The sequence below is a fragment of the Pelecanus crispus genome, chromosome 17, assembly GCF_030463565.1.
Source record: "Pelecanus crispus isolate bPelCri1 chromosome 17, bPelCri1.pri, whole genome shotgun sequence".
Classification (NCBI taxonomy): domain Eukaryota; kingdom Metazoa; phylum Chordata; class Aves; order Pelecaniformes; family Pelecanidae; genus Pelecanus; species Pelecanus crispus.
In genome coordinates this window covers 487501-514838 of record NC_134659.1, presented here as the reverse complement: position 1 = coordinate 514838, position 27338 = coordinate 487501, and the positions used below count along the sequence as shown (strand labels likewise).

The 27338-nt window shown below is 43.5% G+C and overlaps 1 protein-coding gene across 2 annotated transcripts; it reads left to right on the top strand.

The window, feature by feature from the left end:
• Window positions 1-26272, top strand: HIPK1 (homeodomain interacting protein kinase 1). 2 transcript variants are annotated; one of them, XM_075722519.1, is made up of 16 exons: window positions 1-61; window positions 867-1944; window positions 7534-7657; window positions 9918-10037; window positions 10811-10897; window positions 11717-11901; window positions 12205-12367; window positions 12760-12982; window positions 13850-13971; window positions 15523-15657; window positions 18234-18373; window positions 18556-18738; window positions 19350-19565; window positions 19859-20097; window positions 20488-20624; window positions 21635-26272. In XM_075722519.1, the coding sequence occupies exons 2-16, from the start codon at window positions 869-871 to the stop codon at window positions 22118-22120; spliced, it is 3636 nt and encodes a 1211-aa protein (XP_075578634.1). In that variant the 5' UTR covers window positions 1-61; window positions 867-868; the 3' UTR covers window positions 22121-26272. The 2 variants fall into 2 exon arrangements, with proteins under 2 accessions (XP_075578634.1, XP_075578633.1); XM_075722518.1 differs by having other exon boundaries at window positions 18231-18373.
• Window positions 26273-27338: the final 1066 nt, after the last annotated feature.

The window sequence follows — 27338 nt, the reverse complement described above, 5'->3', positions numbered from 1 at the left end:
TCCGCACCCCCGTGTGTCCCCCAGGCAGCTCCGGCCCGCGGCTGAGAACCCCCCACCGGCGGTGAGTGCGGGCGGCGGGCCCCGGGGAGGGCCGGCGCGGCCCGGCGGGCTCGGGAAGCCTCGGCGCCCGCGCGGCGGAGGCCCGCCCCCGCCCCCCCTCCCGCTCCGAGCGGGACGCGGCGGGGCCAGGCCGCGGGCTTGCTCCGGGCCGGGCCGCGGCGGGGGGGGGGGCCCGGGCCGCCGGGGCAGGGAGGGCCCGGGCCGGCGGCAGCCGTCCGTCCGCCCGCGGCGGGGCCTGGCCCGAGCCCCGGCGCCGGGCCGGGCCGGCAGCTGGCGGCGCCTTCCTGGCCGCCGTCCTCAGGCCGCGGCGCCTGGGGCCGCGCGTCGGGCGCTGCCCCCGGGGTTTGCTCCGCCGGAGCCGGCTGCGATGAGGAGCTGGGCTTGGCCGGGCCAGGCCTCCCGTCGGGTCTTTGCTCAGCTGCGGGGGGAACGGGCCTGGGGCGGGGGGAAGCGGTGGTAGTTTGCTCAGCACCTTCTTGCTTCCGTGCTGTCTTCCCGTCTTCAGTACTGTTTTCCCGTCTCATGCCGGGATTTCTTCAGCCTTTAGGAAGCAGGATAAAGAGCTGTCTGCCTCTTGTGCCATAGGCTGTGAGGTCAAATGCAGTAACTCCACCAGAGAGCCTCACTCTGTCTCTGTGGATGCCCTTAGGATCGGCAGTTCCAAAGGTTGCCTTCCGAGGTGGTAGGCACCATATGCTGCCTCGAAAAATACTTGTCGTTCTCTGTCTCGTGCAGATGGAGGATCTCGTTCTGTCACAACCTGCTGCCACTAAACAGTCCTCATGCATTCTCCTCTCCCTTTTCAGGTATGGCCTCACAGCTGCAGGTGTTCTCCCCTCCGTCAGTATCCTCGAGTGCCTTCTGCAGTGCCAAGAAACTGAAAGTGGAGCCCTCTGTCTGGGATGTTTCAGGACAGAGCAGTAGTGACAAGTATTATCCCCACAGCAAAAACCTCCCAGCAGCTCAAGGGCAAGCAAGCTCCTCTCATCAGGTAGCCAATTTCAGCATCCCTGCTTACGATCAGAACCTCCTTCTCCCTGCTCCTTCAGTTGAGCACATTGTGGTTACAGCAGCCGACAGCACAGGCAGCAGCGCAACAGCGTCCTTCCAGAACAGCCAAACCCTAACACACAGGAGCAACGTTTCTTTACTGGAACCGTACCAAAAATGTGGATTAAAAAGGAAAAGTGAAGAGGTCGACAGCAACGGTAGTGTGCAGATAATTGAGGAACATCCACCTCTCATGCTGCAAAACAGACCTGCGGTGGGTGCTGCGGCCACAACCACCACGGTAACCACTAAAAGCAGCAGTTCCAGTGGTGAAGGGGATTATCAGCTGGTCCAGCATGAGATTCTGTGCTCTATGACAAATAGCTACGAGGTCTTGGAATTCCTGGGCCGAGGGACGTTTGGGCAGGTGGCGAAATGCTGGAAACGTAGCACGAAGGAGATTGTAGCCATCAAAATCCTGAAGAACCATCCTTCCTATGCTAGGCAGGGCCAGATAGAGGTGAGCATCCTCTCTCGCTTGAGCAGTGAGAATGCTGATGAATATAACTTTGTTCGCTCCTATGAGTGCTTTCAACACAAGAATCATACATGCCTTGTATTTGAGATGCTAGAACAGAACTTATATGATTTCTTAAAGCAAAATAAGTTCAGTCCGTTGCCCCTGAAATACATCCGGCCAATTCTGCAGCAAGTGGCTACTGCCTTGATGAAGTTAAAGAGCTTGGGTCTCATACATGCTGATTTGAAACCAGAAAACATCATGCTGGTGGATCCTGCGCGCCAGCCCTACAGGGTGAAGGTGATAGACTTTGGTTCGGCCAGCCACGTGTCTAAAGCAGTGTGCTCCACTTATTTGCAGTCGCGGTATTACAGGTAAGCACTGACACAATGCTCGCTTTCGTGCACTGCGTGAGCAAAGAAAAGCTGATCTCAGTGGGGTGCTAGGGGTTTGCTTCTACAAATGCTTAACTCTTCTGCCATTAGGTCTAATCCCAGGGGGGAGGAGGAAATGATCAGCCTATCCACTCTTCTGCACGTTTCCTGGAGATTTCTTCTGAAATTTGTATGTAAATAAATAGAACTTCTGCTTTGCAAGTGTGACATAATATGCAGTCCGATACCTTCCTTTTACCCCAGATTAGTAAGTTGATTTTACCCTGTCGCTCGTGTGTGATGATGTGTGAAGTAGCAAGCTGGGGAAGCAGTATGCTACTAATAAGTAGTGCATTTTGGATTATTTGCCATGATCTGAAACTAGTCCGTTAACCATGGTCGTTTAGAAAGAAGTCAAAGGGATGCCAGTTTCTTTTTATCCTGTTTCTTCTGGTTCCATCTTTGTCTGAACCTACTTCACGAGCACATGACTTCCTGTATCAACCCTTGGTAAGTCATGCTTTCATGAGACCTGTAGCTCTTTTAAAACGGGGGTGAGCTAGATCTCTGTTTCCCTTAGCAAAATGCAGAAATGGCTTCTACCCTACTCCTGTCTAAGAATTAAAACTAAACTATGGGCCAAAATGTTAAAACTCGGAAACTGTGTAGCTAAAGCAAGCTGTGCTTTTTCTTTCATTTATTCCTCCAGCTTGGTTCTGTTAATAGCGTGCATTTCAATATAAGTAGCAGTAGACTTCAATAAATGGGTGCAGAAAGAACTTCCGGCATCAAAGGGACATGAAAAAGTCTGTGCTGTGTGTCAGGGTTGCTTTCAGTGGAATGTGAGCTCACTTGACGCAAAACTTAAGTAGTATCTAGTCCTTCCAGCTGGGACGAGACAGAGGACTTGAGACGCTCGACCCCACCCCATGTCTCTGCCCTGTTTGATGTCTTTCCTGTCCTCCTAGCTTCAGTTTAAAGCCCTGGCTGTTTATAGGCTTGTTCTGTTCATTCCTCATACTCCCTGTATCCTTGCCCCCTTCGTTTTGGTTTTTTTTTTTTTTTTTTTTCTCCTTCCAACACCAAGTACCAACTTTCTGTGCCATTTCTTTCATGTGATACAGACTTTTCTTAATCCATTCCTCATGATCTTCACTCAGCTTGTTGGCACCAATCTTTCCAATTCTAAACTATTGATTGTTATTTTTTGTAACGCGGTTGCCTTCTGTGCACCATAGCCCTGCTAAAATGCTCGCTGTCCAAAATGCATTATTAATTTTGTTGTTACATTGAAAGAGGTGACTGCTGACCAGGAACCTGCTCTATCTGACTTGCAACACATGTGAGCAAAGCAGTTTGGGGAGGCATATAGTGCTTTCCAGTTTCTGATATCGCAAAAACCAGATTTGGTGAGGCAAAAGCAGCAAGGGATGATAAGTATCTTAAAGGGGCTGCTGGGAAAGAAGCTGTCTGCTTCATCTTTGTGTGTGGCACTGAACTCCAAGCCGCTTCCGCCTGCCTGACATGGGGTGACTGACACTGCCAGAAAGGCAAATAACCTGAGATTAGATGGTGTTCAAGACTGTCTGCTTGACTGAAGAATGCTGTGATGTGGAAATCTAATATTTAGTGACACGTAATTTGTTTAATGGTGATGATTACTAAAATCCATAATCTAGGAACTTATGGAGATGATGTAGAAACCAGCTTATTGTGGGAGAACTGGATTGCTTTAACCATATTCACATTAAATTAGTGTTCAGATGAGTTCCAAGTTGGAAATTTTTTCAGTGCTGTGTTTAATAAAACAGTATAGACCAATTCTTCCTTTGGTTCTCTGTCAGCTATTAAAAATAAACTTCTCATTCTGCGGTCACTGTTTTGTTTTTAATACCTGTTACTGGCACTTACATAATCTCTGTCTCCTGTAGAGACATCTAAACCAGCCAAGCTCGGGTACTGTAAGATGAATTTTCCGATACATACACCCTGAAGAAAAAAGCATTCCTTTATTAATTGTGCTCAGTGCCACTGGAGGTTATCTTGTCCAACAGCCCTGCTCGCTCCAGGTTCTGATTGTACTTCTGGCAGTGGGACAACTTCCATCGGTCTGGATGACGCTGCCGGAGCCATACGTCCAGCGGGGATGCGGCATTGGGTTTGTCAGGGCAAGCGTGTTAAGGCAGAGGCAGGTCCCCTCTGTCCGCAGGCATTGCTGCTGCCTCTGCAGCATCACCCCAGTCAGGAAGGGCAGTGTTACTGCCGTGACATGGTTGACTTGAAGTGTGAGTAGAAGTGCCCGTGAAGAATTCTTTGGCTCTGAAGCCAGGCATGGACTAGGAGTAGACTAACTCTAGTAGTCATGCTTCTGTGCAGTGACTAGTTTTAGGGCAGTCCTGAGATCTATTAGCAGTAGCTGCTGACCTGAAAACCAGAGTATATGCTTATTACATCAGGTGCAGAAGGGTAGGGATGCTTTTGTTCTCCCTGGGGAGGATAAACAATAGAAGGAGGCAGACAGCTTGCAGAAATGAGAAATCCCCGAGAAGACTGATCTCCCTGCTGTTCAGAGAGTGAGGTTTTACTCGTGTCCTATGTTGTATGTAAGTAGAGCCATCATGTGAGTCTTACTCAGATCCCTACCTCCTGATGTTTCCTGTGGGTCAGTGTGGAGGCACCTAGCAAAGTGAAGATACTAAGCTGAAGGACTGAGCAATTTGGGCCATGGGAAGGTGGCACTGAGTGATGAGGGAGCTTGCAGAGTGCAGTAGTATCTTTTTCTTACCTCTGCTTTGGGCTACATGACCTACTTCTGTCCCAGTCATGTTGGCCTGGGAAGCAGTAGTGCATGCTGCCAACTCTAACTCTGCTTGCTAATCCAGCTCTGAGTAGTGACCGTGCTATTCACTGCATTGCTAGTTGCAGTTGTACAAACTTCATATTACCATCATTCTTCACAAGGGGGAGGGCTGAAGACTCCTGTGTAAACATGGTGTGTTTTGAAATGCTAAAAGTAAGTCTCGGATTTTTCCGCTACTGCTGTGAATCCTCTCTCTTCTGAGAGTGCCTGAGCATATTTGCCAACTTTGGAAGTCAGAGTTTGGCAAGCGTGTATGCAAAGAAAGAATGTTGTTGATTTCTCTTTCAAAGAGCTTAAGATCGTAAAATCACTTTAATCTCTGACAGATCAGCTATGAAAGTGACCTCTGCCTGTTGTCCTCTTTCAACTCACATCTCATAAGGCCGCTAATTATAGTGGTGTAAAAGGAGATGAGAGAGATTCTGATTTACCAGCTCTGTCCTGCAATCAAAATGAAATCAGGTGGCTTGTGAGAAGTTCATTTATTTAGTTTCAGGGAATAAAATGCATAGAGTTCAACTTGCTATCATTTTGGTATTGAGGTTTCAGAATACCTAAATCTATTCCAGCATGTACTTAAAGACTAACAAATTGTCACACCCAGCCTTTGTTGCCACTAATCTCTTTTTCCATTGGAATTGGTGGGATTTTTTAATGCACTTGTGAAAGATTAGCATGCTCTGCTTATTCTGCAAACCACTTATATTTTAGTTCGTTTGCCAGTCCAAACAAAGGAAACTTATGCATGCAGCATGCCTTATATGACAGGTTTGGGCCCTATCTGAATTGGAAATTCCTGCGTAAATAGGATAATCAAGAGGATCAATACAGTTTGTTGGTGATGACTAGTAGACTAATGGCACGTGGGGTTCTGAAAATCCTGTGTGAATGACTGCATCATAGTCGCTCTGCTTCTGAAGACCAAAGTACTACAGAAATGGATTCCTCTTGTTTGCCCATTAGCCTATGGGAAGTTGGATCTATTCTAGCGCAGTCCTTTAAAATATAAATGTTTAGCAGGATGTTCAGCATTCAAATGTCAGATGCTTATCGTATTTGCATAATCATTTTATATTTTCACATATGCGAAACGTTCCAAAAGCGACTACTGCCAGGAGTACGAGAAGGTAGAAGCAGATCAATGTCAAGTAGAGTGAGTGTCAGAATGTCTTAGCTTAAATAATCTATTATTCTGATTACTAAAGGTATATCATGGTGGTGTTTCTGGGGGGCTCAGACATACTAAGAACCTCCTTGCTTTAAAGCTGAACGATAGGCAGTAGGTACGACCTCGCTGCGGCAAACAGCTGGTTCCACTGTCTTTTTTCATAGATCTTGTGCTTTCTCAGGGCCACTGTGCCTGGGCAACTGGGATGAGTGCATTTGTTTTGGAGACTGGCTAATGGTAATTGTGTAGTCACCTAAAACAAAAGTTGTATCTGTGTCACCAGGACACAAAGGGTGATTAATTGGAGAGTCACTTCTTGCCATGTACAAACAGTTGGGAGGTACATTTGGGTTGAACAGTGGAGGAAGGTGAGTGTCAGATCTGTTGACACCTGTACATTATGCAAGCCCTGTTTTTTAGAATTCTGTAGAAAGATCAGAACCGGTTTCAGAGCCTTTTTTAACAACAGAAATATCCACACTGTAATGCAAGAAATGTCACGCAAGCCCTGGGGCATGCTACCCGAGTCACAACCAGAAAATAGATAGCCTGGAGTTTAGGACTTTTCTGTCTTCCTTTGCGCTTCTGTTAGTTATGCATGAAGAAGATCAAGGTTTTCATGTTTCCTGTACTTTCCAGAGTAAATTCCCACACCAGCTCACATGGTTTTTGCAGCACTTGGGTTTTGTGCTGTATGCAAATGTATGACGAGAATTTAGCCTGACAGAACGGCATTGGTTTGTTTCAGAACTGTGTGTAGGTGAAGAGATGTGCTAAAACATCCTTTTGTGTTATGAGTCAGTTCCAGACAGAAATGTCCCTGAAATTCCAACCTGTTGCAGAAGCAAGCCCAGCTTGGAGTTTGAGTTTTTTTTCATCACCTTCTTGTAAAGGCTAGGCCAGACAGGTAAATTTTGCATTAGGTGTGGTCCAGTGCACAGAAACCTGTAACACAACCTTGCAAAGCAATCACAATCTCCAGCTGTGTTTTCTCCATCCATTTTGAACTCGAAACTCTCCAAACAAACCCTGTATGAAAACCCGCTGATAGAAACCGAGCAGCTCTCTGAAGAGCTCCTTTTTCTGGCTCTGCAGATGCTGTTCTTTTCCACGTGAAAACAAGCAGCCTTCTACAGCTGGTTACCTGGGACCTTGAGACCTTCTTCCGAGAGAAGTCTGAGCACTGTTGGACATAACTTTTCTTCCCAGTTCTGTTAGGGTAGCTCGCGCGCTGCCTCCGGGATGCTTCGCGCTGTACATACTGTCAGGTGTAATTAAACAGGTTACTGAAGGAGTAACTTCGTATCACAGCTGCATAAAGGCCACCTAGGAATTGGAGGCCACCACGGCAATAAAACGAATCCAGCCGCATCACTAAGTGATAAAAATGTTGGGATCTGTTAGGCCGCTTGAGGAAACATCTGCTTTAAAGCGAATCGCTTAGTTTCACAGATTTACTTGTGCTTGGAGGAGAGAAGGAGGGGTGTTATCCAGAGCAATTTATAGGAAAGAACCGCATGCTTTCAGAGTTGAAGATTTTACTTTTTTCTTTCCCCAACAGAGCTCCTGAAATCATCCTGGGTTTACCGTTCTGTGAAGCTATTGACATGTGGTCACTGGGCTGTGTGATAGCTGAGCTGTTTCTAGGCTGGCCTCTGTATCCAGGAGCGTCTGAGTATGATCAGGTGAGAGTGCGTGGCGGATGTGGGGATGTTCAAATGAAATCACAATGATCTGTGTCCAGATGCTCTGAGCCCAATGTATCCTACATCAAATTTCATCTAGTATAAATCACTGTTGTCTGTCATCTTAAGTTCATTTTCTCTCTGTGGCGTTCCCATTGCCTGTCTGTCTGTGGTGTTGTACAGGAGAGCACAGAGTTCTGTGTGTTTTAGTAGTCATCCAATATATAGAGTTAATTTACAGTTAACCCCCTGGCTTCCAAAAGCTGTCAAAAGGGAAATGAGGTGTGTGGCCTGACTTGAAACACCCTCTGTAATTTCACCATGAGGGCAGTTTTTCCATGTGGAGACAGAGCAAGCCTATCATTCCGGTCCTGTTAATACCTCCAACAGCCCTCATTTTCAGTGCAAGGTGTGGGCCCCAAGCTGTCTCTGAAATACAAGGGCAAGAGTCTGGAAAGGCATCTTGAACTAATTAGTTCTTTCCGTGGATACTTAGCATTATTACCTGGGCTAGTCAGTTGCCTATAAAAGGACAAAAAGTCTGTATGAGAGGTTTTTCGAGGGTAACTTTTCCACTGTGGTTTTTATGGTGGTATCTTGTTACAATGCTTGGTATAGCTTTCCTTATGTGATAAAATACATGAAAACTTACTAAGTTTGAAATCTTACTTGTGTTGTACCTTCTCAGCGCTGTAAATTTCCAAAGGAAACACAGTGGTACCTTAATGAGCAGAATGAGTTAGAAAATAACTGAGGTACAGCATGGTGGTTTCCTTGCCCACTGAGTTTTGTGCAATTCTGAGAACCTTATCTAGTCATGTAGGTGGATGGGGAGGAGGTTCTTTTTCCATTGCTTAATAGACAGGATTTTGCAGTCCTTTGTGAGGCAGCATGAGGTGTGACTTCGTGTGGTTGGTTTTGATATCTGAATTGCCCTTGAAAAATAGGGATGACTGACTTTCATATTTTCTGAGATTCTGCATCAGCAAGTAAAAGCTCAGGCAGAACTTGTGAGAGGACCTCTCCAGGAATGAGTTCGTGGGTTGGGGTGGGATTTGCAATTATTTTTTAAACACCCTTTGGCTCTAAAGCAAGAGTTGTGTCTCATGAAAATAGCAGAACTCTAAGCTGAACTATTGTGTAGATACAAAAAATACTCACCTGCAGATGCTTCAGATCCACACTGGCATAAATGAAAAGTGAGTCAATAAATTCATATGGATCACAAGCTATAACAGTGAGTTAAGTAGCCTGCAATGTTCAGATGTTTTGGCACAGTGGAATAACAGGACTGAGTTTTGCAAATAAGAAATGAGACATGCTAAATGACTTATAATTGATAATTCGAACAAAGCCTAATTACCTTAACACCATGTTTCCAGTCCTCATTTTATAAATCAGACTTACCAGGGGTTTTTTCTTAAACTTTTAAATAGACTCCTTTGAGGGGAGAGTCATGACAAAGGCGATGTCACATTTCTCACTGTGCATCTTGAGAGCAAATAGCATTAGCAATTGGGCAACATTTGGAATATTTTTAAAAGCTTGTTGTTGTGGTTTTTCATAACTTGCTATTTTCTTTCTTTTTGAGCATACCTTTTTATTTGTTAGCTCTTTACCAGTGTCTTACTGATACTGTCACAACTATCCAGGTGCATTTTCCAAAATTCTGAGCCATTTTTTTTTGTTACATGTAAAGTAAAGTATATTAAATGCTTTTGAGAATGTAAGAATCTGATTGTACTAGAGGTTTGGTCTTGCTTTCTTGGTCAGTGAGAGCTTTGCTGTGACGTTATTCTCAAATTGTGTGTCTAGAGTATATGTAGCCAGTCACAGTGATGTTGCTCGGATTCTTATGCCTTTAATTATATATACATACATGATAACTTCTGTGGTATTTTTCTCTCAAAATGTGTACCTCTCACATTGCTGATATTAAAGGCTATTAAAGACTATTCATTCATGTCTCAAGAGCTTACAATCTGCTCACATATACTTGGGCAAAAAATATTTCCATAAAATAAGAAAGGTGTATTTAAAACCTAAAATTTCTGAAGATAATATGATTGAAAAAATTAAGTGTCCTTATAAATACATGAGATAGTCCCTTTAATTTTGCAGTTCGCAGTTTCAGTTATCTGGGCATTCTTTATTTACAGGTTATTTCCTATTCACTGTGAACAAACCTGGCTGCTAATTATTCCATTAGCTATGAGTTCCTTATATTGGGATTCCTCATTCTTTTAATTTTCTTTCCTAGATTCGTTATATTTCACAAACTCAAGGCCTTCCAGCGGAGTATCTTCTCAGTGCGGGAACGAAAACAAGCAGGTTTTTTAACAGAGATCCAAATTTGGGATACCCACTGTGGAGGCTAAAGGTTTGTCTGTCTTTTTAATTCCCAATTCTGTTTTGCTCATTGAGGACTCGATATAAATTCACGCTTAGTTTTAGTGTGCTGTGAACACATTCTGAGTGAAGACTGGATTTGAAATGCCATTCAAATATAGCTGATTTGTGTATTTCATTTCAGAAACTGTACAGATCTCCTGGTACTCATCTAACAATAGCAGCTGTGCATGATAGTACCAGCAAAGAGTGGGTGTTAAAGTAATTGAGATAATGGTTACATATTATGGCCTGCTCATTCTTGGTGAAGTGTGTCATCTTCTTGTCATCTCCTGACAATACAAAGAGTAAAATAGGGAGTATTTCATGATGGTGTTTGTTAGTTTAACAGAAATCTATTTGTGTATTGGCAGAGGACAGGAAAGAATCAGATGTACCCTTCATTTGCCTTTAAAGCTCAGCAGCAAAAGGAAGGGGATTTTGCCTTTCTTCTTCTTTGTAAAAGAGGGATTTAAAATATTTATAGCCTCTTCTTTTCCTAAATGAGAAATCTTCAGTTCTTCTGGCACTACCACTACCCAATGAAGCCTTAAAATGAAGTCATCCTGTTGTTAATTCAGCTTTGCAATGAACGATCTTTCCAGTTGAGGAAATGAGAACCCATGGCTGTTTTGATTTGGCCTACTGGCATGTGACTTGTCCTAAAGCAGGCAAAAGATCACCGGGCTCGGCTCTTTTCTCACTGCTTTTTCTTTATCAATATGCCATATCTCAGTTTATTTTAACAAATGCTTTCTTTTATAGACCCCAGAAGAACATGAGTTGGAGACAGGAATAAAATCAAAAGAAGCTCGGAAATATATATTCAACTGTTTGGATGATATGGCGCAGGTGCGTGGAGATCTTGTAACACACAGATAACTATCACATTAATTACGTACATTACTGGGATCTCTAAAAATGAGGCTCCTGTGCCGGAGCAGTCCTCTTCCACGGACTGCTGAGAACACTGATGTAGGTTTGCGTGGTGCCAGTTTGCATCAGAAATCACTGTGCTAAAGACTATCAAAATGTTAATTTTGAAGCTGTTAGAAATTTCTTGTTTTTTCTTAGGCCTTGATCTGGTAGGTACAAGAAGTGTGCTTAGCCTGTTATCACTAGAAGTAGTCAAGCAGTAGGAAAGCGAAGCAACTCCAGATGTGTTTATAGGATTAGGTCTCTTATTGGACTTTGGAGATGTTTTCTGTTGTTTCATTCTATTTTCAGAGGTAAAATGAAGGAATATCTGAATGTTTTTAATATCACGAGGCCTTGAATATTTAATATGTTGGTCTCAATTTTCTGCTGCTTTTGTAGCTGTTATCATCACTTTACACCTGTACAGAGAATGTAGACTCTTGCCATTCTGATTTGCTAGCCCTTTATAGCCCCACATAAAAAATGAGGGCATATTGCCAGGTAGTGGAGAATGAAGCCTGGTTGATATCTATGGAACAGACCAGCTTCAAGTTGAGATGAGAATGCCATGTGTAAGTTTGATTTCCTTTTATAGAATGAGCAAGGGAGAGGTTGTGTGTTAGCGCTGTAGTACCTGAAATTAAGCTGGCTAAGAGACAGAAATGCTTAATAAATATTTGCGTGATGTGAAATTACTGAATTGTTAGGTAGCAGTTTGACGTCTGTGTGAACTGCTCTCATTTTATTTTCAAGGTGAATATGTCTACAGACTTAGAAGGGACTGACATGTTGGCAGAGAAGGCTGACCGAAGGGAATATATTGATTTGTTGAAGAAAATGTTGACAATTGATGCAGATAAGAGAATTACTCCACTGAAGACTTTGAACCATCCATTTGTTACAATGACACATCTACTGGATTTCCCACACAGTAATCAGTAGGCTTCCTTAGATTTCTTGTTTTGTTTCAGGACAACTTATTGGAAACACAGAATAGCACTTCTCTGCTTTCTGTCAGTGCTGTTTTCTGCAGTTTCTGGCTGATTTGAAAGTAGCAATGGCATGTATAAGAATGGAGTGTTCATATGCTTCCTTTTCATGTTTTAGGACATTCTTTGTTGGTTTAAAAAGAAAAAAAAAACCCTAAACCTAAAGGCATGTACCTAAAGTTGGGAATCTGTCATGTCTCTGTTGTACTGTTTTTACATATCTGATGTTTTCCTTCTGTCATTCTGTTTCAGTGTGAAATCTTGCTTTCAGAATATGGAGATCTGCAAGCGAAGAGTTAATATGTATGATACAGTGAATCAGATTAAGAGCCCATTCACGACTCATGTTGCTCCTAATACAAGCACAAATCTGACAATGAGCTTTAACAACCAGCTCAATACAGTACACAATCAGGTATAGCATCTTTTAGCTGTTTTATACTAATCAAAGAAATGGAGTAGTCTGATTTTGTGCCTTTAGGCCAAATCCTGTTCTGCAAAATAATATATTTAATTTGCTCTCCAGAATTTGTAGTCTTGTCTTGAAATTTAATTTTCCAAAACTCAGGCCAAGGCAGTGTCTTTACTTCACATAATCATATTTGCCTGTCAGTTCAGCAACATAAGTAAAGTGGGTGCAATTTATGTTTTTTCTCCTATGTTGTCTTACGCCTTTTACCTGAAACCTTTTCCTGGTGCTTCCTTCATAGGATAATACTGATGATTCCTGTTGTTGTTTTGTGACAAGTACGAGTGATAGATCTGATTTTTTTTTTTTTTTTCTTTCTTTCTTCCTCCCCCTCCCAGGCCAGTGTATTGGCTTCCAATTCTACTGCTGCTGCTACTCTTTCCCTGGCAAACTCGGACGTCTCACTGCTAAATTACCAGTCTGCTCTGTATCCATCATCAGCAGCACCAGTTGCAGGAGTGGCACAACAGAGTGTTTCCTTGCAACCTGGAACCACCCAGATCTGCACACAGACTGACCCATTCCAGCAAACGTTCATTGTTTGTCCCCCTGCTTTTCAAAGTAAGTGGAAAAACCCTTTGTATGGTACTGTGGTTTCAGTTAGGTAGAAGTGAGAAGCTGTAATTTGTGCTAAATAGAGAAAGTACAGAAGACCACTGTGTGTGTCACACAGTGTTCTTGCGTCAGATGTAAGTGCAGAATCAGGTCAGACGTGCGTAGACAATTCGGTTCTCTTCCAGGTCATGCTTGAACAGGTGACGGTATCTTGCCTGCCTAGGTTGCAGTCTTCATCCGGTTGTTCAACCAGTTTTTCCCCCAAACTGAACACAACAGCTTTCCACAGAAAGCAGTGAACAGAGGAGCCAGACCTATCTGAAAATAAGAAAGTGTCGTGCTATGTGTTGTATATCAGGAGGGAATATCTGGTCTTTGAGTCTCAGTTCTCAAGCACTGATGCAGCTCTGTAGTTTGCTAGCAACAAATTGTCACAGGTTGTAAATAAGAGAGGCTAGTACAAGCTCTTAATCCTGAAAGTTCTCTATTTATGCTTATATCTGGATTGTGTTAGTATGGAGGGTTATATATGAAATGGGAACTGATAGTGTAAGGTTTGAACTTTGAACTTAGTGTCAAGCAACATAGAATTAGATGTCTGTCTTATCTGTGTTTCTGAAAACAAGACTGTGGACTTCAACAGAGCCAAGCTTTTGAGGACTGGTTGTCCATCATTGCCCTTTGGCATACCAGGACTGCAGAAGTATTTACTTCAGCTGGTGTTCTAGTATGCTTTTGTCAAAGGGAACAGCTTGTCTGTCTTTTCATCTGACCCTGTCTTCCTACCTGGTAGGAATTTGATTTTGGAAAGAAGCTTTTAAAAAAAAAAAAAAAAAAAAAGGCTTAGCGGTGATGTATTCTTGTCTTCCACAGCCGGACTTCAGGCAACTACAAAGCATTCTGGGTTCCCAGTAAGGATGGAGAATGCTGTCCCAATTGTACCACAAGCACCTGCAGCACAGCCACTGCAGATCCAGTCTGGAGTTCTCACACAGGTAAAAAAACCAAAACCAAAAAACCACCAAACCAAAAAAAAAAACCCCCATAGAGTTAAGTGCAATTCCTAGCACCATCCAGGACTACCTGACTGCCCCTCTGGTGCTGAGGTGAATGCAGGGGTTCTCAGAACACCCTGAAAGGTTAAATACAGATCACTTCTAAGTCTGTTTTCTTGTTTTGTTTTGTTTTTCTGGAATATTTAAAGATTTAAAGTCTAAACTATTTTATGTCATGTGCCTCCCTGGTTTTAGGAGTTTGATTTAATAATAGGAATAAATACGTAGTTTTTAGCTGCTAAAAACAGGCTGTATTTTTCATGGGTGTACACTGCCTTATAGGTAGTGGTGCATGGTTTTGCCTACACTTTAAAAATGTGGCAGCAAATTTTAGAAGAAATAATTTCCGTGAGAAGTGAGATCTCAGTAAACAGAAGTGGCAACACAGATTGCTCATGTTAAAATTTCATCTTTAAATCAACAAAATGATTCCTGAATCCTTCTTGATTAGTTACATTGTTAGTGTGAATTGATGTGTGGTAATGACATACCTATTTCTGTTGTTTGCAGTTTAAGCAATATGCAATAGACAAATTCACAGATAATTCTCAAAAATGATATTTTAAACATCAGCAATGTGTCGTAAATTAAAACAATTTTTATTTCCAAAAAGTAATGCTTTAATATATAGCGAGTGCCCAGTGATTCACAGGTTTTATTCACTGAAAAATTGTAATTGCCTTTATAATTAAGTGCACTTTTATTTATTTGCATAGTTTTAGTTTCTACTGACATTAACACATACTTTATCAGTTTTACTCTCCAGGCAGAATATTGTACTTACTGACCTACTTGTAGAGGAGTAATTTTTAGATTGTTCAGTCCAAATAATTTTGGTGGTGTTCTGTGATCTCTGGTTTGTTTAGCATAATTATACAGGTAACGGTATCCGAAAAGCAGAATACACTTGAAGGAGGCCCACCTGAATCCAAACCCTGCTTTTCCCGAGAGTGCAAACTGTACTCTAAGAATCTAGTTTTAATTAGACATTTGGTGGACTAATATGTGTCTTGGTAGTTTCATCACAGATGACTTTGCTCTTTCATGATACAAAAGACCTACTGTGCCTTCTATTAAATCCCTTAGTTTATCTTTTTCCAAGAGTTCTGTATGTGAATTTGGAGGTACGATAGTGTCCTGCGAGGGGTGCAGTTTGTGTTACGGCTTAGTGCAGTGCATGTAGTGTAACTTGCTCTCTGGGACCCAGTAAAGCATCAACAGCTGAACACTATCTCATTTTTACTTTTTAACTGTGTCATCGGAGAGATCCTGTTCCCAAATTCCCTGTTCCTCGTGTTCCCCTCAGGGAACAGCTTAGAGGAGCATGCCCAGAGGGTCTGGGTGTTGGTTTCACTGCATCCATTACAATTCTGGAGTCTGCTCAAGCACCATAGAATGCCAGTGAGGTGAAGCCTTTTCTGGCCCTATTGCTGAACCCACTTATCCTGCCTCAGTACGTGTGTTTCACTCACTGCCTGATCTACATTTCAGGGAAGCTGTACACCACTAATGGTAGCAACTCTTCATCCTCAAGTAGCCACCATCACGCCGCAGTATGCGGTCCCCTTTACTCTGAACTGCGCAGCCGGCCGGCCAGCGCTAGTAGAACAGACGGCTGCAGTACTGGTAATTGCCTCCCTTGATTGTGTTCACTAACTGAGTTTTTGTTTTAACTTAGACTTGCAGAGGGCATGGAAGCATGTGCCATCTTGTGGCTGTGTTCTTGCTACATCTTAATGTCTTGTTGTTTTCCTCCCCAACATTGCTGAAGCACTGTCTGACTCTGACGTTTAGTGTGGCTCTGTAAAGAATCCAGATACATTGACTATTACTTTTTACTAGCCTAGTATTATAAAGCTCTTCTAAGCTATACTACAGAAGAGTCGTAATTGTTCTTGTTCTTTGCTTACTATCCTATCTTTGCCTTTTGATTGTTGAATACAAAGGAATCAGTCTTTAGCTTGACTCTGCTACAGGTACCTGGATGGCCAGAATTTGAGCTACTTGGCAAGTTAGCTACCTATTTTGTTTTCAACATGTGTAAAGCTGCTTTGCATGTAGAAATGTTTCAGGTCATTAAGCACAGGCTAAAATCTCTAATGATAGCAAATTCTTTAACGTATTGCTTTAGCAGTTGATTTCTCGTAACCTTTGTTGAACATTGACAATAATTTTCTGGCCTTTTGTTATTTATAGCCAATCACAGGTAGCTTGCTTCATCCAGATAAAGATACCATTCTTCACAGATACTTTCAGTTCATATGTATTTCTTGGTTGAAATTAAAGGTGAGCTCTAGTATCCAAAACGGCAATAGCTAGCTTTTAGGCTATTTGGAACAATTTTTAAAAAGGATGGGGCAGGGGAATAAACACACCCTTAAGAAACGTATGTTTTCAAAATTGTCCTCTTCCGTATTCATTTGGCACCTGCATCAGAACAACTTTGCAAGTGCCACAAAGAAGTCATTGTAAAACTCCAGAATCAGATCAGTGAAGCTTATGAAAACATTGCAGTGCACTTAAGTGCTGGTATCCTCACATGTCTTTCAAAGCACATTCCATTATGTGAACCATGTTGTTTCTTGTGGCTTTAAAGTGGTAGTTTGAATGTCATTTTCTTCCAAGAGGGAGACCTCTGCTGAAGTGGAATTTGCTCGAGTCATACCTATACTGAAATTAAAACCCACTCATTTGCGTTCTTCTGAACCAAGTTAACTGCTCCCTATTTCTGAGGATGGGAAGGCAGGAGAGTGGGGTTCTCCTGGGTGACAGCTCCGAGCTAAACAGACCCAGGGATGTATCTCCTTTCCTCCTTTTGAGTGTTGATCGCTGAAAGGCTGCAGTCTAGGCTCTGAAAACGGCAAGGGGTGACTGTAGCAGAGCTTGGGACACAAGTGAGTTGTCAGTGATATTTTCAAAAGTGTATTTGGGCTTTTGATTCAACAGGCAAATTCTGTTCTGCTGTGTGTGTGCAGTGGACTTGACGTTCAACTCCCCTGTACAGCAGTGGAGATCAGAGCCAGCTGTCTCCAGACTATGAGCCTGGATTCTGAGTTTCTCTGGAGGACTTACTGTTTCTGTTTGGATTCTGGGAGCCTTTGGCGTGAATCTGCTCACCTTTAGTGCTTCCGACACTTCTCCCTTGCTGCTTCCCCTGAGTTTGCATTAGCCATTTGCTAAGCTTTGCATATTTTTGTCCTTCCTCTGTCAAAACAGTTCGTCGCTTGGAAGGCCCGATTTCTGCCTCTCATTGGGAATTTATATCTTGCTGTATTAAACTCTCTGCTTTGTCTTGTGCAGGTGTTGGCTTTTGGAAAGACGCATGGTGTGACTTTTAACATATTTCTCTTTTTTTTTTAATATTATTATTATTATTATTCCGCTTATGTTGGCAGAGGTTTTAGCAGTTCTCTGCTTTGAAGGCTTCTTGTTTGGAACCGGTATTTGTAATAAGTGGATCTGTTACTTGCAGAAATATTTTATTTAAAACAGCAGGCATTTATGGTTTTGCAGTTTAAACTGCAAGAGAGAGAGACGTATATTTTCAAAATCCTAGAAATATTGTACTGCCAAATTTATTTTGGTTTTTGTTTGGGGTTTTTTTTTCCAGAAAAAAAAATGCATTTTGTCCATTCAGACAGGAACATTAATAATATTAATTAATTGAAAATATCTTCATGCATCTCCCCTGTAACTAAATGTTTCTCTCAGTGTGGCTTTTCTTAAATACTTTTGTTGAGGTGAGGTGAATTTCCACAATAATAACACTGTCTCAGCTCTCTCAATATGAGCCCTATAAGGCAGAAAAACAGAAAGGACCAAATTGACTTCATATTTTGGAATCCTTCAGCAGAGCAGTGTGCATAAACTTACATGCAGAAACAGTCCTGAATGCTCATGCTGCGTCTGGCAGTACAGTATCTGGCTGCATTCTGCAGTACAATATTAACACTCTTTTCCCCAGGTGACATCTGTGATACCAAAGGTTAGCAAAGTGTCAGGGGAAGCTCGTTTCTCTGGTTTTCTTGTCTCTTACATACTGAGACCTTTTGAGAAAGTGCAATGATGTGCCGTTATCTCTGCAAGCTAACAATCTACACAAGTGCATTTATTGCTTGGAACAAATCTCTCTCTCTCTCTCCCCCCACCGGTAGGAACTGAAATCTAGTGAACCTGTGTATCTGTTTGTTGTTTTGCAGCAGGCCTGGCCTGGGGGAACCCAGCAGATACTGCTTCCTTCCACCTGGCAGCAGCTCCCAGGGGTTGCTTTGCACAACTCTGTTCAGCCAGCAGCTGTGATTCCGGAGACGATCGGCGGCAGCCAGCAATTAGCTGACTGGAGGTAGGGATTGCACAGGGTCCAGCTCTGTGCCGAATGGAAATACGTGCCATTGCAGTACTGCCTGCAGTGTGCAGAATTTCTCCCTTCCCCTCAAAATCACGCAGGGGCTCGGTGCAGCTTACGGTGCCTGCAGTGTAGTCATGGGATTTGGGTCTTTTTCTTTTGGTTTTTTTCTGCCCCAGGAATGCACATTCCCATGGAAATCAGTACAGCACTCTGATGCAGCAGCCATCACTACTGACCAACCACGTGACATTAGCTACAGCACAGCCTCTGAATGTTGGAGTTGCTCATGTCGTTAGGCAGCAGCAAAGCAGCAATGTTCCAGCAAAGAAGAACAAGCAGCCAGCACCAAGCGCAGCCAAGTAAGGCTTCCCTTCCCAGCCCTAGAAAGACTGTGGGTGTGTTTGTGGAGGTTGCCTTTATGGTGTGAAAAACTGGTCTTCTCATCGCAGAGGCACAGTCTGTGTCACTTTTTAGTGTGCTACAGTTGCTTTTAAAGATGTCTTGGAAAAAATCTCTGCTGTAGTCACTGATACAAGTCATATTAATTTCAGTGAGAGTGCAAGGAACGTGGTTGACAAGTGATTTACTGTACTGGTCACGGCGGGGGGGGCTTACACATTCTGGGTGTGTTGGTGCCATAGCAATACAGGTGACAAAATTGACATCTGTCTAACAAGGGGTAGCAGGTTTCTGGCAGTGTTCAGATTAATCAGTCCTGTTCAGAGCATCACTGAGTGCATTGGGGTTGCATTCTGGGATGTTACGGGGAGTCATGGGGAGTGCAGTCCGGGATGCGTTCTATGGCGCTCTCCCCTATGAGTGTCTGCACTGAGGTTCTCTTTGTGTATTTCAAGATGTTTCTTCTTGTACGTGTGCTCCAGCCTGCCAGAGCCTGGCTGTTCTTAATGCTGGTGCTGGTTTGTCCCAGCCTGCTGTCATGTAGCTGAATACTGCTTTGGTTTTCCTTCAGGCCCAGCTCAACTCTAGAGACTGTGCCCTCCCAAGTTTACTCGCTCATTGGGAGCAGTCCTCTGCGCTCCACCTCCTCCTCTTCCAACGTGCTCGTCCCAGTGCAGGAGCAGCACCAGCCCATTGTGATCCCAGACACTCCAAGCCCACCCGTCAGCGTCATCACCATTCGCAGTGACACTGATGAAGAAGAGGACAGCAAATACAAACCTGCCAGGTAGGAAGTTCATTTAGGCAGCCAGTACTGATTTGTCCTGAGCTCAGCCCAAATTATCAAGGAGAGTGGAGAACACTACATGCAAAGCCCTGGCTAGGCTAAGAAGCACTGCATAAGACAGAAAATTCTGTATCATGTCCACTGTGCTGTTTGTGTCTCTAGTTAATCAGAATTTCATCTGACAGAAAGAGAGGGTATGAGATCCCAGAAGGAGATCTTCTGTATCTTGTGGTAAAAAACTAGAATGTTTCCCATTTGTGTTTTGGTTTGTTTTTTTTTTTTCCCCCCTGCAGTTTGGGTATGAAGCAGAGATCCAATGTCATCAGCTACGTTACTGTTAACGACTCCCCTGATTCCGACTCCTCCCTGAACAGCCCCTATGCCGCAGACCCACTTTCCTCTCTCAGGAGTACAGGCGGTGCCCTGGAGCTGCCGAGCAGAGGAGCGGCTGACAGCTCCAGCTCTCGGACTATCATTGTGCCACCATTGAAAACACAGCTCAATGACTGCATTGTAGCTACCCAAGCTTCAGGTAGTTATGTTCTTATAGGTTACTGTGCTCAGTAGTTTTTGCCAAGGCTCAGATGCTGTCTTATGCCTGACAGCTTTGTCCTCACAGTTTTGGACTGTCTGCATTGGGTCTTCAGCAGCTTCAGGTTTCACAGCTGCTGTTCTGAGAGTGCAAGCCTTGGTCTGTTCTCAGTTTCATTGATAGATTTACCTTTCATATATGTTTGGCTGCATTTGGAAAGGTCTGTAAAAATTCCCAATGATTTCTTGTACAATCAGATTTTAAATCGTAATTGAAGAAAAGGCTCTGTTATGGAAATAGTCCCTGCGCGTTCTTCGGTTACCTAAGCTGGTTATCACGGTGCATGGTGTGTGAAAGGGAAGAATGGACTAAGGTTTTGAAATCTTTCAGGCATCCTGAGCAGCACCAGTAAGACCAAGCCAGTGGCCTCTGTGAGTGGGCAGTCGTCAGGATGCTGTATAACACCCACTGGGTACCGCTCACATCGCGTGGTAACAAATGGTGTGCAGCCTCTCAATCTCAGCCAGGTAAGCTCTGTGTGACTTCTGCTGACCTTTGAACATGATGCTTTAGAATTGCTTTAGAAACACTATGCTGTGTGGCAGGGAGAATGACTTGGTTCCAAGAGGATCAATAGCTGCTACCTCATTACGTGTTTGAAGCTGATTCTGTCCTGTGGCCATGCAGGGGAGGGGAAACCCTGTAGGAAGTATAGGTGAAATTTCTCAAGGCAAAGAATTTGTTACTGTACCAGAGGGCAGGAGAAGGAAGCATGGTTATATCTATGTTCTTTCTTTGTGCTCCTAGTCACACCTGTCTTGCAGTGAGTCATTCCTGCCACTTGGGTGGGAGAGTGGCACCAGGATCCAGCTGTTGAATTAGAGTAGCATTGAAGGCGCTCAGCACTGTGAGGAGATTCTTTTGTTCTTTACCTTCCTTCTCGAGATCTCACAAAGGCCCAACCAGGAGATTAAGGCTGGACCTTGTCTCTCAAACTAAGAATTAGCACCTGACTTCCCTTGAAACTTTCAGAGACTGGTTTCACTTCAACTTGTGTCACTACTATTGATGTTTGAGTCAAGCTGCAGCAGCCTTTCAGAAGAGGGGGAGTGTTACACCTCCAGTTCATTTCTGGCATGGGGACAAGATAGGCTTTGTTGTGCTAAAATGGGGCAGCCCTGCTGCTGCTCTCACTGAGGTGCAGAAGAATAGATGTGTGAGGAGTTCAAGGGCTGGTTCAGTCTTAGGACCTGCCTGCACTTGTACAGCTGTGTATTGTGGTACCCCAGCTGTGGCAGTTTGATCCCATTGTAGAGGAAAAGTCTAACCTTTGTCTCAGTGGAACTGCAGTAACCCCTCTCAAATGTATGTGAGGGTTTCACAGAGCTGGGAAGGGAGGATCTGCAGAAGCCTCAGTCCTGCCGATAGAGCAGGTGTTAATCGGGAGGCTCTCGCTGACCCTTCCTTGCTCACCTCCTGTCCACTGCACTTTTCCCTGAGGATAGCCCCTAACCCTATTTATTTCTTCTCCCTGCAGAACCAGCAAACAACAGTGCTGGCCTCACAGGAGAGAAGTGGAAATGCTGTCCCACGTAGGCAGCAAGCTTATGTGGCACCCCTCACGTCAACGATTTCTCAGGCTCCCTATGCGTTTCAGCACAGCAGCCCAGTGCATCCCCACCTGGCAGCAGCAACGGCAAACGCACACCTGTCCAGCCAGCCACATATGTACACTTACGCTCCAACCACTGCTGCAACACTGGGCTCCACCACCTCCATCGCCCACCTCTTCTCCCCTCAGGGCTCTTCGCGGCACACCACGTACGCTGCCCACCCTAGCACACTTGTCCACCAGGTCCCTGTGAGTGTTGGTCCGAGTCTGCTGACTTCTGCAAATGTTCCGCCTGCCCAGTACCAACACCAGTTTGCTCCCCAGTCCTATATTGGTGCTTCCAGAGGATCTGCTATTTACACTGGATATCCGCTGAGCCCTACAAAGATCAACCAGTACTCATACTTGTAGTTCCTAGTAAAGCACTGTCCTGCAATAGGCCTGAGAGATTGGAGAAGGATTTCAGGTGAACCTTTGCCTGGTAATGACTGCCTGGTTTTTGTTTTTCCCTGATCTGGTTGTATGTTGTTCAAAAATGTCTCTAGTGAGTTCAGTCACTAACTGAGCAGCATGCTTTGTTACCAGTATGAGGGTCACTAATTAAGTTTTTAAAATTTTACTTACTTTTTATAGATGCTTTTAAATAGTTCATTGTCACATTTATTTAAAATTGTTTTGTTGTGCTAATCAAAAGGGGAAAGAAAATCAGTATCTTGGAAGACAGATCCTCATGACTTTTTTAACTTGTATAACTTAAACAAAAAGACTAGCAGATTATATTTTAGCAGCTTGCACAAATCCATGTTGCCACTAAAAATGTAATGCACGTTTATCTCATTATGTTGCTGGGGCAGTTTTAAAATCAAGTTTAATATTTTAACATTTGTTCTCTAATTCACTTTGTCTCTAACAAATTGCTGGTTCTGCAAAAGCCATTACATCTCCATATATGTTACTGTCAAACTTCTTTGTTTACTTCTTTGCTTTGTTTAAGGACTGGTAGAGGCAGCTGCCTTGTACTAGCAACATTATGTATTCAGGAGTTCATGTAAACCCTGAAACCTGTTTCGTTTTCTTGAAAATTCTGTGTCTCCATACATAACACAGCTGACTTTTTATTGCATTCATTGCAGAATTCTTCTAATTTTTTCAAACTGTGTTCAAAATCTCACTGTGTAACAGAACTCAGCAGCTTTGTCAGGATGCTGTAGTCTTCAGCTGAGAATGAATAGTGCAGCATTGCTCTAAAATTTGGTTTCTGCAACTTACTAGATGCTGGCCCTATAATGGAGCTGGATTCCTTCACAGAAGCACAGGGCTTTTCTTTGTTCTGTTTTTCTTAATATTTTTCTCACATGATTCATTTAGGAGGGAGTTGAATTTGAAATACAATGAAACATCACTGTATTGATGTGTACAGCTTTTTATACTCCTGTGAGCGTATCCTCCTGGATATGTCAACAGCTACTTTAAAGCGCTCTTAATAAGACTTGTATACAGTACATGCATGTAGGAATCGCAAAAAAAAAAAAAAAAGAGAAAGAAAAAAGGAAAAAAATCCAGATTTTAAAGTTTATTACTGAATTTAAAACTATTTTAGAAGTTTTGTATTGGTGGTGTTTTAATATTTTACATAAAATGAAATATGTACATATTGATTAGAAAAATATAACAAGCAAAACTTCCTGCTAACCCCAAATGTTCTGTCTTTGTAATCAAAATGTGTAGTGATTATACTTGAACTCTGTACTTAGTGTTTGTCTAATTCTTAAACGTTCCTGGGGATGGAATTGATGTATCCTTTGTATTTAAACCAAAATGAATTGATTCATGTTGGAATGTATGTGATATAATGCAATGGTTAGAGCTCATCACTGTAGCACTGAGAGGAGTAGAGCTTCGTGAGAGAAAAGGATACCTTCTGATTTGTTTTGCACAGGTATGTGTGATGAAGAGTTGTTTGGTGTGTCCCCTTATTGTAGTGCCTTAAATGATGATGTAGTGTGACTAGAGTTTACAGTGAGCTTGCCTTATGAGGGACCAGCAAGCCCCCGTCGAATTGAAGCAATTCACTAAGCTTATCACAGCAAGAACAGCAGTATGTTGCATAGGTGCGTTGTTCTCAGTTTTAATGCTATCATAAAAAGCTACATTTTTGTTCGGAGTGAAGCGATGTTTCCTTAAAGCTTTTCCTTGAAACGGCACATGTACTGTTAGATGTCTGTCAGTGCATTTCGAATAAGGTAGTGCTGGGAATGCATTGGAATGTTTAGTCTAATATTGCAGAAGTGATTAAATATGTGCAATCACTTTTTATTAGATTAGTATGGCGTTACCTTCCCCCACGTTGATAGCAGACATTTCTTGTAAAATATTGCTAGCTTGGTGATAGAATATTTATACCAAAGAGAGCCTGCTGTAAAGCACATAATACCATTAAAAAGTTTTGTAATGCTACTGCTAATGTGGAGTTCTTGGGAAGGTTTGTCAGCTGTAGCCCTAGTTAGTGTTCAGAGGAAATACTCATTTTGGATAATCAGTGCAGTTTTTAAACTACACTTTGTTTTCTTGGGTCCCTTGTACTAGGAATTATTCCTCATCTTCAGTACGTAGATTAAGTATCTTGTCCAAATGGATGATAAACTGGCTTGAGCGGTCGTATTACTGCAGCAATAAGAGGTTTTGGTAACCTTGAATCCCAGTTTATGTTCCGTCCCAGTGGAAAAGAGGCCAGTTCTCTGACCGGTATGTGACAAGAAGTGCAAAAGTAATTTCTGAAATTCCATGTTATTGATAGAGGAAAGTCTGGACTGACTTGAAATTGGTGAACTGTTAAAGGTTTGGCATCTCTTTCGATAGAGGGATCAAGGACTTTGGAACTGGACGGTAGCATTAGCGACGTTGTTGTTCAGTGTATTTTTAGTCAGAGCACTTCTGTAAGTGTGCGGATAACCAACTGATCTTGCTATTCCACATCACTGGTGTAAATGATGCTGTTTGTTGCTGTAGGCACTTTCTTACTTTTTTCCATATTACACCGCTTGTGTTCAGTACTTGCCTTGAGATACCTCTTGGGTACAGAGTTGTGCCTCTCCATCGAAAGGCAAAACAAGCTCCAATTCCGGTTTCAGGAAAACGTTATTCCCTGTTTCACAAATAGTAAAGTGTTTTCCATTAAGTCCTAACAGGAAAAAAAGATGTCTAGCAAATTCTAGCTAATAATTTTGAGAAGAGCTTGCCCAGTTCCCCCTCAAAAAGCAGATGAAAATGACCTTTTGTCTTTGGAGTCCTTACTATGTAATTAAACCCAACCAAATGTATCCACAAAGCGTGGTCTCATCTCTTCCACTGTCCAAGGCTCCGAAAGTATTGGAGCAAGGAGGACATGATGGAAATGACATGGGTAAAATGAAACACACTCCATTTAAAACAAGTTGTCGATTACCCTGAAATTCCTCTGCGATGCGCAGCGTAAACCAAGCAAACAAAAAGCCCCACCCCAGCAGGGCCGGATTTTCATCTTGGGCTGGCTTCACAGGCGTGGCGGATCCCAGTCTGGCCCAGTATGTGTTGCCCAATCTAAGTATATTGCAGTCTGCTCTAAGGACATACATCCCTTCTCCCATGCATATCCAGCCTTCAAATTAGGTTAAAGAACTGACTCTCCTCATTGTCGGAGCCGCTACACATACTTTTGTAAAGAAATGTGCTATCTCTGGATAGAAATCAGAGTCCTCTTTAATTTTTTCTAAAACTATTTTGGGATTCACCTTTTGAATATTTGATAACCGTGGTCCCATCTAGACTCATCTGTGTGATTCTTGAACTGTTCAATCAGTTGTTCCTATTACCTGACCTGTATTTGCAGCTGTGATAGCCACTGCAGAGGCAACTTCTGAGGCTTTCCTGCTTAGCACCTAGTTGATGGGATGCAGTAATTTACCTCTGACTCAGCAATTTCTTTTAGTACATGAAACTAAATTGCTTCTAAATGACAGGATTGGCACAGCCCTGCTTTCTTTTTTATTTAAACTTCTGAATGGTGCCGCATGTCCACATGGTTGTTTGTTGCTAAACTTTATATAATGTGTGATTTCAGATTCAGCTTGAAATATATCTATCTCACTACATGTAGCAGTACATTATATGTAATGTTAGTATTTCTGCTTGAATTCTTGATATTGCAATGGAATTCCTACTTTATTAAATGTATTTGATATGCTAGTTACTGTGTAAAATTAAACTTTCTTTTATGGTTGTGCTCTTCCTTTTTACAAGCCGCTAGATACAGGTAGTTTCTGACAATTACTGATCTATGTTTGTATTGCTGATGTACTTAGGGGGTATGTAAAAATCATTTTAACAAAAGAAATAGATATTTAAAAATTTAATACTAACTATATGGGAAAAGGGTCCATTGTGAAAACATAGTTTATCTTTGGATTCAATGTTTGTCTTTGGTTTTACAAAGTAGCTCGTATTTTAAGTATTTTCTACATAATATGGTAAAAATGTAGAACAATTGCAATGCATCAATAAAAAGGGTTAATTTTCTGTACTCTATTCATTTGGTCACTTGATCTATTAAAGGGAATGGAGAAGGGGTTGTGGCGTATCTGGGATGAAATAGGAGCACGAACTTAATCGTTGCTGCTGACGGCGTGGTGCAGCTGCGTTCAGGAGCAGCGCGCGACGCGAGATCCTCGGCGAGCTCGTTCCGGAGCGAAGGCAGCGCGCGCCGCGCCGGGTAGCGGAGCCAGGCCCAGCCCCGGCGAGCTGCGCCAGCTGGGCAGCTGCTGTGCCGCGGCGCGGGGGCCCCTCGGGCTCTGCGGCTGTCAGCGCTTATGGAGGGTAAACCGGGATCACGGCTATCTCACGTGAAAAGGAGCTTTCCCATCGCCTTGGTTTGTGCTCACAAACGCGTTTGGCTTCGCACATCTAGCTGAGGTGCTCTGAAGGCTGCTGAAGGTGACCGTGCTGCTGTACGGCTGCCTGTTCTGGTCTGAACCCCACTTGGGCTAGATGCTGCTGGGAGGTGCCGAAAATAATCTCGCCCTTCCAATCTTGCTAGACGCTTGGATGCCCAGGAAGACTTCAGCGGGAGGTGAGGACAGAATCCCTCGCCTTCCCAAAAGAGCCGTGCCATGCCGGCTGAGCCTGGGCAGTGGTGGGGTGCAGCGTGCAGAGGAAGGCTCAGCCTTGAAAGCCTCCGGGTGGGATGGTGGGGGAGGCTGCCGGTGAGGAAGGGCTCCTCTCGGATGTCCTGTCCTCCCGTGGGCAGCTGTGGAAGGAAATGGCTGCCAAAGCCCCACGCCTGGTGCGAGTCCCTGGGTCCCGGGGGCTCTGCACCCTGCACAGCATCCCAGGCCCTCCCGGGACCCTGCAGCCTGCGCGCGGGGTGAAGTGTCCCTGCTTTTGCCCAGAGGGGCGTCTGGAACGCGTCCAACGCAGTGTGCAGAGCGAGTCCTGTGGCAGCGGGGCAAGAGGCGTGAGACGCTGGTGTCAGCCTGAAACTGCTCCAGCACCAGCGTGGGCTGAGCTCTCCAGTGGCGCTCGGCGCCTGGGACGGGCTCACTCAACCGCCCCAAGAGCACCAACGGGCGAGCGCCGCTGGGCTCAGGTTGCTGAC